Source organism: Scyliorhinus canicula, chromosome 12 (assembly GCF_902713615.1).
Source record: "Scyliorhinus canicula chromosome 12, sScyCan1.1, whole genome shotgun sequence".
Lineage (NCBI taxonomy): Eukaryota > Metazoa > Chordata > Chondrichthyes > Carcharhiniformes > Scyliorhinidae > Scyliorhinus > Scyliorhinus canicula.
The window spans coordinates 24,801,993-24,818,784 of record NC_052157.1 but is presented as its reverse complement, the minus strand read 5'-3'; the positions used below and the strand labels follow the sequence as shown (position 1 = coordinate 24,818,784).

Sequence of the window (16,792 nt, the reverse complement as noted above, 5' to 3'; positions counted from 1 at the left end):
GGCACAACATCGAGGGCCGAAGGGCCTGTTCTGTGCTGTACTGTTCTATGTTCTATAATTGGGTAATGTAAATTTAAAATATATATATTTTTCCAACATAATACGCACAAAGAACAACAAAAGTCTCTTTGCTCAAATGGACAGCAGCCTGGGACTCTCACTTTTGAACTCAGTTGGTTAAGTCAGTGGAGGGCACATGGTAACCATGGTAACTGCAACAGGGGGGGGGGGGCAAGGTGGGAGAACGTGAAGAGGGAAGATCTCTCCTGGAACATTGCAGGAGAGAGAAAAATTGAAAAATGTACCACCAATTTCACTGACTAACATTTGGTTTCATATGAATTATTTGCAGTTCCGGAACTCCCTTCATCTGCTGATGGAGACCCTTAACGCTACAACGCCTCACTATGTGCGCTGCATTAAACCCAATGATGACAAATTTGCTTTCACGTAAGCCAAACAAAATGTGCTTTCATTTTCACCTCATTAATCTGTGGCACCGTGCTTGTTGTCGGTGTGTGTCACCGAGTCTGCTGAATGCTTTGAACATTATAATTATGTGAGCCTTGTTATAGGCTGATATTTGTGTTTGGCTGAGCTGTGCAGATTGATCCAGAATGTGTTTACCATTTCTTTTAGCCAACAACAGAGAAAATAAATCCTGAGTGCGCCACTGAGTCTTGATCAGAACCTTGCTGTGTCATCCAGTTTTATTCTGGAATGTCCTTTGTCGACTGAAGTCTCAGGCCCACCATCCTGGGGGAAATCCAGGATCTCCTTCAGAACAATTTTTGGATGCAGTGATTTTTTGTTGTTGTTGTTGTTGTAATACCATAGAATCTCTACATTGCAGAAGGTGACCATTCAGCCCATCGAGCCTGCACGTGACCCTGTAATCCCACTTAACCTGCACACCTTTGGACACGAAGGGGCAATTTAACATGGCCAGTCCATCTAACCTGCACATCTTTGGACTGTAGGAGGAAACTGGAGCACCCGGAGGGGACCCACCCAGACATGGGGAGAACATACAAACTCCACACAGTCATCCAGGGCCATAATCAAATGTGGGTGGGTTCCTGGAGCTGTGAGGCAACAGTGCTAGCCACTGTGCCACCGTGCCACACTGATTGCACGGTCCTTTCTCTAAAGTCACCTATGAAACATAGATTTGATTTTAAGATCTATACTTTCATTTAAAGGGTGTACATTTTATTAAGTATACTATGACTTATTGCTCTTGGGATTTTTTAAAATGTTATTCCTTTCCCAGAGTTGCAAAGCCAATGTGCAAAGTAGACGTATACTGTCTATACTGTTAACTTGACCCGAATGTGTCTCCATAGGTTTGATCCAAAACGAGCCGTGCAACAGCTGCGAGCTTGTGGCGTCCTGGAAACCATTAGGATAAGTGCAGCCGGCTTCCCATCAAGGTAATGGAACCCATCCAGAGGAATCTGGAATTTCCCTTTGTTTCATCATGTGAGGTGGTCCCGGACTCGCTTTGTTCCGAGTCGCCTTTTCCTTTCTATATGTGTGTGTGTGTGTTTTTTTTTGAACGATTTTACTTCAGACTTGAAGTTGAAAAACGTGCTTTGATTCATTGGGTTTGTGGATTTTCAGGTGGACCTATCAAGAATTCTTCAACCGCTATCGTGTCCTGATGAAGCAAAAAGATGTCCTCAGTGACAAAAAGCTGACGTGCAGAAATGTCCTGGAAAAGTTAATAAAGGTGATTATTTGAATTATGCCAATTGAAACCCATTGCTTTTTGCTTTTAAAAAAAAAACTTCAACGCAGGTTGAGGACAAAATCTTCCATCCTCGCTCGCGGATAGGATTTTCTGGTGCCCCTGAAAATTAATGTTGTTTTGGTTGGAGCAGCAAATTTTCCGTTCTCGTTCGCACTGGGTCCCACTCAAGATGAGATCGGAGAATCCCACCCAAAATGTTTTCATTGATGACCAGTTATTACATTTTGGGCAGAAGGGCTCTCCGTTTCTAACTATCCCATTTGCTTCCTCCCTGTTCCCAGTTTTCACTATCTACAGGAACTATTCCTTAATTGTTCCCAAATCTGCCATCTCATATTGAGGCTGGTAGCCCTCTGGGGATATGATACAAGTATCAATTTTTCTTCTGTAACGCTTTCCGTGATTATGTCCATGGAATCCCTACAGTGCAGAAGGAGCCCATTCGGCCCATCACGTCTGCTCTGCAAGAGCACTCTACTTAGGCCCTATCCTCATAACAGGGGGATTGAGTTTAAGAGTCGCGAGGTTTAGCTGCAGCTTTATAAAACCCTAGTTGGACTGTTGTGTTCAGTTCTGGTCACCACATTATAGGAAGGATGTGGATGCTTTGGAGAGGGTGCAGTGGCGATTTACCAGGATGCTGCCTGGACTGGAGGGCATGTCTTATGAAGGAAGGTTGAGGGAGATGGGGCTTTTCTCACTGGAGCGAAGAAGGAAGAGAGGTGATTTGATAGAGGTGACTTGATAGAGGTGATAGCGACTCATGGACAGCAGTAAATTGAAGGAGTATAGGTTAGGTTGATTTTAGATTAGGATAAGTGGTCGGCATAACATCGTGGGCCAAAGGGCCTGTACTGTGCTGTACTGTTCTATGTACTATACCGCCACCTAACCTGCACAGCTTTGGACACTAAGGGACAATTTAGCATGGCCAATCCACCCAGTCGACACAGCCTTGGACTAGGGGAGGAATGCGGACATTGGGAGAATGTGCAAACTCCGCACAGACAGTCACCCAAGGCCAGAATCGAACCTGGGTCCCTGGCGCTGTGAGGCCGCAGTGATAACCACTGTGCCGCCCGCTCAACAACACCTTGCGTTTAAATTGTGTTTCTAAACATTGAAAAGCATCTGAAAATGCTTTAGTGGAATATGATGAGAAGAAAAATCTGGCCAAAACAGAGACATTGGAAAGAGTGGACAAACGTTTGTAGATTTCTTTTACGAAGAATCCAGCACGAGTCTTCAGGATACAAAGAAATAACATTTATTTACAATAACATATATATATACAATAGCAGCAGCAACTTCCCTTGCTGCTCACTCCTCTCTCTTTGCTGGCTCCAAACTGGCCAGCTCTATTTATGCAGGGAGTCTGCTAATGATTTCTCCGCCCCCCCCCCTCATTGGGGAAGCTCATACTCCCACAGGATTGTGGGATTGTTATTAGTCCACAGCCAGTGGTAAACAGGCAGGTTATAACAATTTCCGTAAAGAATCTGGAGATTGCTGAGGGAGGGACTTGCACGCATGGGGCCCAGGTGGCTGAGAACATGGGGAACCCACAGCAGATTGGAATCAAATTAATGGGCAGTTTGGGCCACATAGGCTGGAGGAATTATAGAGATTGGAGTGGGGAAGCAAGTCATGGAGAGATTAAACATGAGTATGAGAACTTGTATTTGAGATGTCGGGGACCAATGTTGTGCTAGTGAGGATAAGGATGACCGGGGAAGTGGGTTGTAGATGTGCTGTGGTTTACAAAGGGGTGCCCGATTGAAGGTTGGGAGGGTATTGAAGTAATTGAGTCTGGAAGTTGGAACGTCAAACATCAGAGTTTTTCTTTGCAGCAGAATTAATGTTTTAGGTCGCTGACCTCCCGCATTTTTATCTCGAGCAGTAAACTGTCGTAGCCTCTCCCCACCATTACCCCTGGGGTCTCGGGGAATTATCCTTGACCCCCTTCTCCCCCTCATCTGTGTACTGTCCCCTAACAAATTCAAGCTCACATATAAGATCGGTTTCTACAAATGTGCTGCTGACCCTTAGCTTCTGACCAATGTCGTAGGCTGCGCCAGACTCTTTGCAATCTCAGCATCCTATTTGATCTTGAGCTAAGTTGTGGAACCTCTCGAGCACAAATAAAACGCCAGTCCACTTCCATAACGTCACCTGCCTCTGCCATAAGGAGGTTGCTGAATCCTTCATTCTGGCCACGTCTGACCAGCAGTATTAAAACTGTCCGAACCCATCTGTAAACTTCAACTTATCTTTCTTCCTGCTTGCCCATCATCTCGCTCTTGATCCCTGGTGCCTCTCAGTCCTCTAATGTCTCCAAATTTCACTGCGGTCTTGCGCCTTGCATTATTTATAACTGGCTACAACCCCAACTCCCCAAGCAAGGCATTTCTCTGGCCTTTTATGCCCCGCCCCACCCGTCCCCATGGTGGTCCGTGATCAGGGGCTGCGTCCTCAACTATTTCAGTTTCATGGTCTGTGATATCCTGTCGAAATTACATAGATAGAATTTACAGTGCAGAAGGAGGCCATTCGGCCCATCGAGTCTGCACCGGCTCCCGGAAAGAGCACCCTACCCAAGGTTCACACCTCCACCCTATCCCCATAACCCAGCAACCCCACCCAACACTAAGGGCAATTTTGGACACTAAGGGCAATTTATCATGGCCAATCCACCTAACCTGCACATCTTTGGACTGTGGGAGGAAACCGGAGCACCCGGAGGAAACCCACGCACACACGGGGAGGATGTGCAGACTCCGCACAGACAGTGACCCAAGCCGGAATCGAACCTGGGACCCTGGAGCTGTGAAGCGATTGTGCTTCCCACAATGCTACCGTGCTGCCCACAAAATTCTTCTACCTTGCTCCATATTTAATATTCTATATAATATTCACTGTTTTGGTCGTGAACATTATACCATATCTTTGGATTAGAGTTCATTAAATTATGCCTAATTAAACCTCTGTGAAGTGCCTTAGTATATTTTGCTGCATAAAAGGCACCATATCAATTAAAGTTGTTGCTGGTGACATTCGGTTGGTAGTTCACTGATTGGCCAGGTTGTTCTGCTTGCTGGCAGTCTGTTCGATCTGGGATAGGGATCAGGAAGGGAATGGAATCAATGACCGAGAATGTGGAGTTTGTGGTGGGAACCAGAGACAATGACTTTGGTCATCCCAACGCTTTAACTGCGGGAACCTGCATTCCAGACTGCAAGTTGTGCCAGCAATCTGACAGCCCAGCTTCAGGGGGAAGGGTGGAGAGCTGTGTACTGTCAGAGTGTTTGTGCTAAGATTCACCCTGAGGGGGAGAGAGGAACGTGTTGACTCATTCGGCTCATAGGTCTATGTGGAGGCTGATTATCATTGCGGTATTTAGTGTATTAAAGAGAATGTTCTTATAATTTATTTGATATTAAACGAATGTCTAATATAGCCTGAGAAGCCACTACATGCACTTGGGCGAATTCAGTACATGTCCTTGCTAATGTCCTTGCTCTACTGCAAACAATTTGTTATTCGATATGGCAAGAAACATTATCCTTCATTTTGATATTTCTATTGGTGATCAGGAAACACAAAGGGCTGGAAGACCCTGCAGAACTTTCAAAATGAAGGGTGGGGCCTGAATGCTGATGTCCTGCTCCTGTTTTTGACACACCCAATTTCCAGTGGTGGGGGAAGGGCACAGGTTCACACAGGAGGGAGACCTGAATTCAGCAGGGCCACCTAAACTCCGTGCTGAGTTCAAACAGGCCTTCTTTTGGCCTTAATCCGCAGTGTGAGAGTCACAGATTTATGGAGTCGAAATAAACATATAAACACTCCTTAGGGGGACAGATAAGGTCCGTTCAACTGTCAAGCTCTTTAAACGGTACAAAACATGCACGTGTCAGTGATTGTTTAAAAAATAATCTGTGTTGGACTGCTAGGATCAAACAGCTTCTGTTTGAGTAGTTTCAATATAGTTCTTTGTTGACATTTCCTTAAGGGCTACTCATTATGAATAGTTGGCCGAGTTTCAAAAGCAGTAATTAACTCAGCAGGAGATTCTGAGTTCACAGTTTGACAGATTAAAGAAGCTATTAAAGGTTTAAGTGTACGAGGGAAAAACTGTTTTCATAAGGGATTAGATACTTGAGAAGCATGGATTGGAGTTTTCTTCCACTATCAAGTCCATAAAATGAGAGCTGTGTTAGATTTTTAGATTTCTTTCCATCTCCACATGGCTCCTGAGTTCTGCCTAGGGTGGATACTAGGTAGTCTGCATTGAGCTGGTATGGGGACATGAGGAGCCATGGGAGATGGCGGGCGCATGAATTGGTATCAGGATATGAAGGCCATTTGGGATGGGTGTGAGGGGCGCGGAATGGTGGAACCGAAGTCTTCTAAGTTTCAAAGTCTTCGCAAACAACTGGGACGAAGTACCAGAGAACTGAGACGGGCCTTTTAACCAGACATCCTCGGCACTCAGCTGTCCTCCCGAGATGTTTTCCAGGGTTGGTGGGCCAGACTATATTCTGCACTTGACTCCCAGGAGCGATCTCCTAATCCGGGGCACTTTTGATCGCGGTGGGTCAGGTGATTGAACTACCTACCTCGGTGACCAAGATTTGACCTACAGTCTCACCAAAATAACGCTGGTCACTGTTTCACCCATGAAGTCCAGATGTTTTGAACACTGAAAAGTCTGGTGAAAGTCACACTGCAGGAACCTGACAATGGTGAAAGAGGCAAAAGACATCAAAACGCAGAGGAGAGTTGATGGCATAGCTGAGTTTCTAGAAAGAAACGGCGAGATTTGAATTCAATCAAAACTCATTCATCTACACATGGTTAAAACTGGGCCCAAAGTTTGCATTTGTTCTGCCAATCAGTGAGTGATAATGACCCACGAGGAAGTTTATAAATGTAACTCTCTCAATTTCTTGTGCAAATACATAAAGGCAAATTACTGCGGATGCTGGAATCTGAAACAAAAACAGAAAATGCTGGACATTCTCATCAGGTCTGACAGCATAGAATCATAGCATTTACAGTGCTGAAGGAGGCAATTCAGCCCATCGAGTCTGCACCGGCTCTTCAAAAGAGCACCCTACCCAAGGTCCACATCTCCACCCTAGCCCCATAACCCAGTAACCCCACCCAACACTGAGGGCAATTTTGGATTAAGGACAATTTATCATGGCCAATCCACCTAACCTGCACATCTTTGGACTGTGGGAGGAAACCGGAGCACCCGGAGGAAACCCACGCACACACGGGGAGGATGTGCAGACTCCGCACGGACAGTGACCCAAGCCGGAATCGAACCTGGGACCCTGGAGCTGTGAAGCAATTGTGCTAACCACAATGCTACTGTGCAGCCCACTGCTACATCCGTGGAGAGAGAAGGGAGCTAACGTTTCGAGTCTGGTGACTTTTTGTCAAACCACATCTAGTATGGTTTGGAATAATCAGTGGATAATTATCCACGCGCATGTTCTGGCACCTGTGCCTGTAAACGGTTTTCACAGATTCACAGAATAATACAGTGCAGAAGAGGCCCTTCGGGCCATCAATCCTACACCCACGTATGAAAAACACGCAACCTACCTACCTAATCCCATTTGCCAGCACTTGGCCCATTGCCTTGAATGTTATGATGTGCCGTGTGCTCATCCAGGTACTCTTTAAAGGATGTGAGGCAACCCATCTCTACCACCCTCCCAGGCAATGCATTCCACACTGTCACCACCCTCTGGGTAAAAAGGTTTTTCCTCAAATCCCCCCTTCACCTCCTGCCTCTCGCCTTGAACTTGTGTCCCCTCATGACTGACCCTTCAACTAAGGGGAACAGCTACTCCTTATCCAACCTGTCCATGTCCCTCAGCCTTAACACTGGTGAAATTCATGATGTCTATGAGGGAAAGCAAGAAGTGGGATGGTTTTTAAACGGCTTAAGTGGATCCACCACTGTAAATTGGGAATTGTTTTAGAAGAGCAGAAGCATTTTACCATGTAATGTATAGTGTGCTGCTTGGGTGGCTTATGTGTAACCCACACCGCCTTTCAAGGTTTCTTAAAAAAATGTAATCAGAGGATTTAAAGATTGCTGGCGAGACTAGCATTTAATGCCTATAGCTAATTGCCCATCAACCACTGCAGCCCACGTAGTGTACATACACCCTCAGTGCTGCTAGGAATGGAGGGCGTGATTCTCCGCACTCGCGAGAAATCGTGAGGCTGGCGTCAAAAACGGGCAGGTTTGACGCCAGCCTCCGCCCCCCCGACCGGGAACCGATTTTGTTAAGCCCGCTAGCCAGAGTTAGCGACGGCTGACGCGTTAGATGACGTCAGCCGCGCATGCGCGGATTGGACGACTCCAACCCGCGTATGACGTCATCACGCATATGTGTGAAACCCGCGCATGCGCAGGCCGGTATGCTCCTCAGCCGCCCCGCAAATGGATACAGTGGGGCGGCGGAAGGGGAAAGAGTGCGCGGGGTAAGTACCCGCTGCCCGCGATCGGTGCCCACCGATCGCGGGCCCATGGCACCCTTGGCACGGCCGTGGTACTGCCGTGGTTCCCCAGATCGGGACTTTACGGCCGTTTTTACGAACGGTCAGACCAGGTGTGATTTACGTTCATAAAAACGGTCGTAAAGGCCTTGGAAATCGGCCCATCGGCCAGGGGAGAATCGCTGCTCGCCGTAAAAAAACGGCGGGCAGCGATTCGTGTCCGGAGGCGGGCGTGGGGGGGGGGAGAATAGCGGGAGGGCGTCGGACCGGCGCGGCCGTAAAAATTTACGCCGCCCGCTATTCTCCGCCCCGTCGTGAGTGCGGAGAATTCCGCCCGGAGATTCTGGTTTTGGGCCCAGTGACTAAAGGGAGAGCAATGATATTTCCAAGTCGGGGTGGTGTGTGATGTGGAGCGGGAAGCCTGAGGTGGTCGTGTTCCCATGCATCTGCTGCCCTTGTTCTTCTATTTGCTAGAGTTTGCAGGTTTAGAAGGTCCATTGAGATCCCTTTAAGATAATTTGGTTCAACTGCTGTAACCATCACAGACCATGAAACAGTGCTCTCTAGTTAGTGCTCTGTAGTTTATGCTATCAAGGTTTTTTTTCTTTAACATAGCATGCAAATGTCACTACTAAGTCTTGTAACACTATCCAAAACATTACAATTGCTCTGAAAGTTGTCCAATGTTTTCAAATGTTAATTTAATTTGTAAATAGTCAGATTTTGCCTTTTAATTTCAGTAAGTACCAGTGTTCATGCTTTGAAGATACACAGTGAAATGTTTGGCATTGAAAGGAATTCCAATCACTGGTTTGGTACAAGTTGTTTTCTACAGCCACAGGAGATTTTGTGGATGAGTACTGACATTGGAGAGTAGTAATGATAAATCGCTGACACCAAAATCATCTCAATACAATAAGAAATATTCAACCCACTCTCTTTATCTTGGATCTTTGAGCTGACTTTTTTTCATAAATAGATTGTTATGCTGACAGCTGAACTAAATATAATTGGGCAAACTGTAATGATAAATAATCTCCTTTGTTCATCAAGTCAGGAACATTTCAACTTTTGGTCATTTATCTGTGGTTATCAGTCCTACCTGAATGAAAACAATGTTTGGTGTGTGATTTATGAATTTAAACTGCAGATTTCACACTTCTGTAAGTAAATTATTCTTAACATTTAGGCTGAAGATAGAGTTAGCACTGGACATATTTGACCAGCAACTGACTTGGGCCTGGAATTAAAGTGCCTATTCCCAGGGTGGCACGGTAGCACAGTGGTTAGCACTGTTGTTTCACAGTGTCAGGGACCCGGGTTCGATTCCCGGCTTGGGTCCCTGTCTGTGTGTCTGTCTGTCTTCCCTTGTCTGCGTGGGTTTCCTCCGGATGTTCCGGTTTCCTCCCACAGTCCAAAGATGCGCAGATTAGGTGGATTGGCCATGCTAAATTGCCCCTTGGTGCCCAAAAGGGTAGACTGGGTTACAGGTATAAGGTGGAGGCATAGGCTTAAGTAGAATGCTCTTTCCAAGGGCCGGTGCAGACTCGATGGGCCGAATGGCCTCCTTCTGCACTGTAAATTCGATGATTCTATGAAAACCAGAAAAAAAACAGATTTGTCACTTAATTTGCAAGAAATCTGGGTGCCCCCCAGCGTTTTGATGCTGTTGACTCCCACTCACTCCAGACTGTTGGAATGTTGATGCTGACTAATTTTTATCGTTTAGATCTGAATTTCACATTGGTTCAATCGGAGATTGTCTCACCCAGTGCTAGATTAGAATAAGTAACTTTGTGTTTTTTTCATAGTTATGTGTGTTCTTATCTCTGTTGGTCTGTTCTGATTTTGTGCTTGGTTTGTAGGACAAGGACAAATACCAGTTTGGTAAGACAAAGATTTTCTTTCGTGCTGGGCAAGTGGCATACTTGGAGAAGCTGCGAGCTGACAAACTCCGAGCCGCCTGCATCCGAATCCAGAAGACTATCCGCAGCTGGCTGCAGCGGAAGAAGTACCTGCGCATGCGAAGAGCTGCAATCACTATTCAGAGATATGTGCGGGGCTATCAAGCCAGATGGTGAGATGCCTCTCAACTCAATAGATTACCCTTTTAACGTGAACCTATATTGGTGCACCAATCAACACATTGCGCCTTGGAGAGGGTTGGTGGATGATTGCGAGATCTCCCTTGTGGGAACTCCGTTCTCATCCGCGCTGCTACAGCGAAATGGGCTGAAGCAGGTGTGCAAGGCAACCCACATTACCTCCGTGACAAGATAGGGCCTAGGACCTTGTAAATCAAAAAGCAAAGTACCGCAGATCTTTGGGAATCTGAAATAAAGGCAGCAAAATGCTGGAAAGATTCAGCTGGTTTGGCAGCATCTGTGTCGTGTAAAGAGAGAAGCAGAATTAACCTTTTGAGTTCAATATGACCCTTCTCCGGAACTTGGCAATTACAAATTTCCATATTTGGAGAAGGTGTCTGAAGGAATAAAGTATGAGTTAAGTCTATCGATCAGATATGAATCATATTGTATTTTCTACAGTCTCCGGATTTTTATTTGTTGACCCGTTCAGCAAGTTTGTAGTATTTTACTCATCGGTGTAGAATAACCGGTGTTGATGATCTAGTGCTGTACTTATTTGTACATTTGTTGGTCACTTTACAGCAGTGGTGGTTCTCGATGATGGTTTCAATGGCTGTCAGGCATGGACCACTGTCCTCAATCTCTACACACCTTTTTTCCTGACTGACACAACGAGAGACTATAATTCTAAAATTGTTCCTCCTCCTCACCCGTTCAATAATAGTTCAGATATTTACAGGAGCTTTGGATCTTTATGTCCATGATGTTGTTACACCAGTCATGTTGCTTGTGCTATTAAAAGTTGATGTTGGCTTGAATCAGAATGACGAAGATTTAAGCATACGTCAGGGAAGTACTGAGAGGTGTTGCACTGTCAGAGTTGCCATCTTTCAACGGAGATGTGAAACCATCTGCCTCTCAGATGGATTTTGCCACTTCTCACAGAAGAGCAGTGTTGGGCATCATTTAAGAACTGGCCATTGTCTATCTTCCACCACCACCACCACCACCAAAGACATTGAACACGGATCTGTTTTGTCGGGTGATGTCTCGGGGAATGAGTTTGCTCTTTGGATAACTGGTCTTTTTTCTTTGAAATTGTCTTCCAGCTATGCTCAGTTCCTCCGTCGGACCCGAGCAGCCATCCTCATCCAAAAATACCAGCGTATGTATGCTGCTCGGCAGAAATTCCTGCGTATCCGCTCAGCAGCCATTGTTGTCCAGTCATTTATACGCGGCTTTCGGGGAAGGCGGCTATACAAGGCGGTAAGCAACTACTTTAATAGCTCACTTCATTGTCTTCTCTCCAAATGCTGCAATGGTTCAGAGGAAGATCCAGAAAGAAATAGCATGCCGCAACGTTGTTTCCATCATTATGGAATATTGCTATTACTCTGTCACAATTAAATGATGTGCATTTCTTTTATATGGGAGCCTCACTATTTTGGCATTAATTGTACATGGAAGTACTGTACCAAAATAAAGGTGGTTAGTGCTGGTAAATGAAACCGGATATACCAGTGTAACATGGTTAGAAGTAGCGTAAATCTCCCTCCGCTCTGCCCCAGCAGAGTCTCAGTCTGAACCTCACAACCTGAACAGCCCCCAGTACGATGTACAGTGTTCCAGCTTCTCATTTCGCACATCAGCCCTCCTCGGCAACCCATTCTGTGTGGCGCATAAGGAAGCCCGCCAGTTCGTACCAGGTGCCCAACCTAATATGGCAGGGCATCTTTACCGAAGAGACCATTAACCTGGCCATTTGAACACAGGTGCTGATGGCCACTGTCTAAAACCAAGTGGCCCCAAGTCTCTTGCTTGATTGTTTCATATGTTGAATGGCATGGTGGCAGGATGCAAATAAGCAACCATGATGAAGGCAGATATTTACGTCGTCATTACTTATGTGTGATGTGGCATATGATGAACGGCTGAGGATCCTGGGATTGTATTCATTGGAGTTTAGAAGGTTAAGGGGAGATCTAATAGAAACTTACAAGATAATACATGGCTTAGAAAGGGTGGACGCAAAGAAACTGTTTCCGTTAGGCGAGGAGACGAGGACCCGTGGGCACAGCCTTAGAATTAGAGGGGGTAAATTCAGAACAGAAATGCGGAGACATTTCTTCAGCCAGAGTGTGGTGGGCCTGTGGAATTCATTGCCGCGGAGTGCAGTGGAGGCCGGGACGCTAAATGGCTTCAAGGCAGAGATAGATAAATTCTTGATGTCACGAGGAATTAAGGGCTACGGGGAGAATGCTGGTAGGTGGAGTTGAAATGCCCATCAGCCATGATTGAATGGCGGAGTGGACTCGATGGGCCGAATGGCCTTACTTCCACTCCTATGTCTTATGGTCTTATGGCATGCGGCAGTGAAGTTGCTAATTCCATAATTTTGGGTTGCTTCGAAAATTGTGCACTAAATCCATTGAATTGATGAGATGATTGCATTCTCAGCTGGTGCATTCACCTCTTGTTAGAGGTTGTGGGTTCAATCCAGAATTAAGCACCAAAACAGTCACCAAATACCTCGAGTGCTGTGGGTGAGCTGCACCATTCGGGACTCCATCTTTTAAATAAAACAAACCAAAGTTTCCCTGGAACTGCTTAAATAATTTTTGTGATCTCTTAACCGGTAGCCCTTGTCAAGCCAACCTGACCAAGTTGCATAGATAAGGTAGATAGTCAACATCTTTTACCAAAGGTAGAGGAGTCTAGAACTAGTGGGCATAGGTATAAGGTGCGAGGGGAGAGATACAAAAGAGACCAGAGGGGAAATTTCTTCACACAGAGGGTGGTGATCATCTGGAACGGGCTGCCAGAGGCAGTGGTAGAGGCGGGTACAATTTTGTCCTTTAAACAGCAGTTAGACAGTTACATGGGCAGGGTGGGTATCGAGTGATAGAGACTGGGTGGCATGGACCAGCTGGGCCAATGGGCATGTTTCCATGCTGCAAACATCTATGACCAGCAAGTGGCAAACTGATCAGTTATCTAATTTGCTGGGATGGGGCTTGGGATCCTGCTCTGCACAAATTGTCTGCGACATTTGCTGACGTGATGACATCTCAAAAGCAATTTGGTGGATTTAAAGAAGAATCTGTGGAGGCGATCAGAATCTAAAGGTTATTTATTCCTTCGAGGACCAGGTCCATTGCCAGCACCGTTTCTGATGCAGGCGTGATGAGGCTTTTGTTAAAACTTTGTGTGCCTCTTTAAAACCTTTTCCCATTTGGAAACAGGTCCTCCGGGAACAAAAAGCTATCATTCTTCAGAAGCACATGCGTGGCTGGATGGCGAAGCGCAAATACGAGAGGACCCACCTCGCCATCATCTACCTGCAGTGTTGCTATCGCCGCATGATGGCCAAGCGCGAGCTTAAGAAACTGAAGATTGAAGCAAGATCTGTAGAGCACTACAAAACTCTTAATATAGGCATGGAGAACAAGATTGTACAGCTGCAGTGCAAAGTCAACAACCAGGTAACCCCAGGGTTTATCCAGTACTTGGAGGTCTCCTCTGACAGACAAATTTCATCACCTGTACAGTAACATTTTTCTCTTCAGAGTCAAATCCATGTGAAGCAGCGGTTATACTCCCAGTACTAGTCTGCATCTGTAGGTTATAAAGTGCAGTGGCTCGACTTGTATTGTAGGCTATTACTTGTCCCTCTCCCCCATCTGCACATGTGTGCTTACACATGTCTACATCCCAGCTGATCTGCTGTGGAAACTTTCATCCGTGTCTTTGTTACCTTCAGGCTGGACTATTCCAATGCACGCCTGCCTGGCCTCCCACATTCTACCCTCTGTAAAATTCAGGTCATCCAAACCTCTGCTCCTTGTGTCCTTACTCACGCCAAGTGCCGTTCACCTATTACCCGTGTTCACTGGCCTGCCTTGACTCCCGAGCAAGCAATACCTCGATTCTTATATCTCTCATCCTTGCTTTCAAATCCCTGCATTGCCTCATCTCTCCCTATCTCTAATCTCCTCAAGCCGCACTCTGTGCTGCCCTAACGCTGGCCTCTTGATTTTAAGCGCTACACAATGAGTACCTGTGCCTAGAAGCTCTGAAATTCCCTCCTTACACCTCTCTGCCTCTCTCCACCTACCTTTTCACTTTAAGGCAGCCGGTAAAACATACCTCTTTGACCAAGCTTTTAGTCATCTACCCTAGTTTCTCCCTGAATGGCGCTGCATCCAGTTTTACTTCATAATACACCCGTGAAGTGCTTTGGGGTCATTTGATGACATTAAAGGTGGCACTAAGTAAGTGCAAGTTGTTGTTGCTGTTGTAGAGTTAGTTAATCTCATCAACTGGGGTGACAAAATTGGCTGCTCGACGGTTACTCTCGTTCCCCTCCCCCCCCCCCCCCCCCCCCCCATTGCTAGTGCTGACCCTTGCTGGAAATGTACCGTTTGGACCTTGGGTGGAAATGAGACCAGACTTGGTTGTGACGTCCTTTACACCTTCAATGTTGGTGGACTAAATTGAGGCCCATGAATTGATAATAGCCACTAGAGCAAAGTTACTGGAGGGTGATTGCAGCCAATGGGAACATATTCTTGTGATGGAGTGAACACTTCAGAAGAGGAGGGAAGGGCATTGGAAAATTGGTGGTCAGAGAAGATGGGTGGAGGAGCAGGGGAATGTGAGGAGGTGGATAAAGTACAATGAATATTTTAGCAGGCAGCTATTGCTAATTCTTTTTTTAGTCGCATTGGATTGTCAGTGCATACTTGAGAAACAAGAGGAGTATTTATTTAATGATTTATTCTTGGGATGTAAGTGCTGCCGACAAGGCCAGAGGTTATTGCTCAAACCTAATTACTGTTGACTGAGTGACTTGAGAGGCCTTTTCAAAAGGCAGTTAAAAGTTAGCCACATTGCTCTTGGTCTGCACTCCCATGGAGGCCCGACTGGGTAAGGATGGCAGGTTTCTTCAGTAAAAGACAATAGTGAACAAAATGGGTTCTCTTCTCCCCCCCCCCCCCCCCCCCCCCCCCCCCCCCCCCAGCCTCTGTTGTGGGATTTGAACTCCTGACTTTGGGACATTACTTTGGGCTCCGATTATGAGCCCAGCAACATTTCCATATAATAATGATAATCTTTATTATTGTCACAAGTAGGTTTACATTAACACTGCAATGAAGTTACTGTGAAAATCCCCTAGTTGCCACACTTCAGCGCCTGTTCGGGTACGCTGAGAGAGAATTCAGAATATTCAAATGATCTAACAGCACATCTTTCGGGATTTGTGGGAAGAGGCCGGAGTACCCGGAGGAAACCCACGCAGACATGGAGAACGTGCAGACTCCGCACAGACAGTAACCCAAGCCGGAATCGAACCTGGGACCCTGGAGCTGTGAAGCAACAGTGCTAACCACTGTGCTACCGTGCTGCCAATATGGTACTATCCCTCCTGTCACTATACATTGGTGAATATACAGCCATGATAAATTACATAATGTGGCACATGTGTATAATGGATATTCTATATCTGTTTGTATTTTCTCCCATCCTTTCCTTGACAGTGATGCATATAGTGCATTTGTTTTAAGCCTTTACCATATTTCCGTGCCTCCTCAATGAGCCCATTCCTTAGCTCCAATCAGGGCTACATTTCCACTCTCCCAGGAAACTGAATGGCGACCCTTTAATTCATGTTGCCGTTCACTCACCCCCTCCTCTCTTTCGATGCAGACGAAAGAGATGAAATCTCTGCTGGAGAAGTTGGGTAACCTGGAGAACACTTACACCCACGAGACGGACAAGCTACGCACTGAGGTTGATCGGCTTCGTGCCAGTGACGAAAGTGCCAAAGTGTCCTCCAACAAGGTCACCAGCCTGATGGAGGAGATCGTCATTCTCCGCAAGGAGCTCAAGGAAACTCAGGCGCAGAAGAAACGCCTCGAAGAAGGAGCAGATAAATACAAAGCGGAAACTGATCTGGTGAGAATTTCCTGCATGCTCCGTTCAGGTTGTGAGAATTTTTCTGAAAATAAAACTACCTTCTTAAAAAAAAATTAAATCAATATTAAATGTTGGATGGTAATTTTTTTTCTTCATTATATAAACACAAGTACCTCGGGATGACCTAATTTGTTCAGAGAAGATTATATTAGTTTCTGATGCAGCTGCTGAATCAGTCTCCATTCTTCCGAGAATGAGATTAGAAATACCCATATGTGGCAGTCCTGTGGAGTGGGGGGGATTGGGGATTACAGAACTGAATGGCGAATGCGGAGGCGGTTACGTGGCACAGTATTAGCAGCGAAGACAGGGGAAACAATCAAGCTTGTCCTTTGCTATCCTTCCTCATAGATGGTGTCCCAGCTTAAAGAGCAGAACTCTCTGCTGAAGAATGAGAAAGAGGAGTTGAATCGTCAAATCCAGGAACAGGCCAAAGAGATAACAGGTGACCTTT

The 16,792-nt window shown here is 46.0% G+C and overlaps 1 protein-coding gene across 15 annotated transcripts in view; it reads left to right on the top strand.

Moving 5' to 3' along the window:
• Positions 1 to 16,792, top strand: part of myo5aa (myosin VAa) — a 256,275-nt gene that overhangs the window by 169,907 nt on the left and 69,576 nt on the right. For all 15 annotated transcript variants that reach the window (XM_038812894.1, XM_038812901.1, XM_038812903.1 and 12 more), the window contains 8 exons: positions 353 to 450; positions 1,347 to 1,433; positions 1,624 to 1,732; positions 10,141 to 10,352; positions 11,472 to 11,628; positions 13,605 to 13,844; positions 16,069 to 16,317; positions 16,690 to 16,783. In XM_038812894.1, coding sequence (XP_038668822.1) covers positions 353 to 450; positions 1,347 to 1,433; positions 1,624 to 1,732; positions 10,141 to 10,352; positions 11,472 to 11,628; positions 13,605 to 13,844; positions 16,069 to 16,317; positions 16,690 to 16,783 — 1,246 coding nt within the window. The remainder of the gene's footprint in view (positions 1 to 352; positions 451 to 1,346; positions 1,434 to 1,623; positions 1,733 to 10,140; positions 10,353 to 11,471; positions 11,629 to 13,604; positions 13,845 to 16,068; positions 16,318 to 16,689; positions 16,784 to 16,792) is intronic.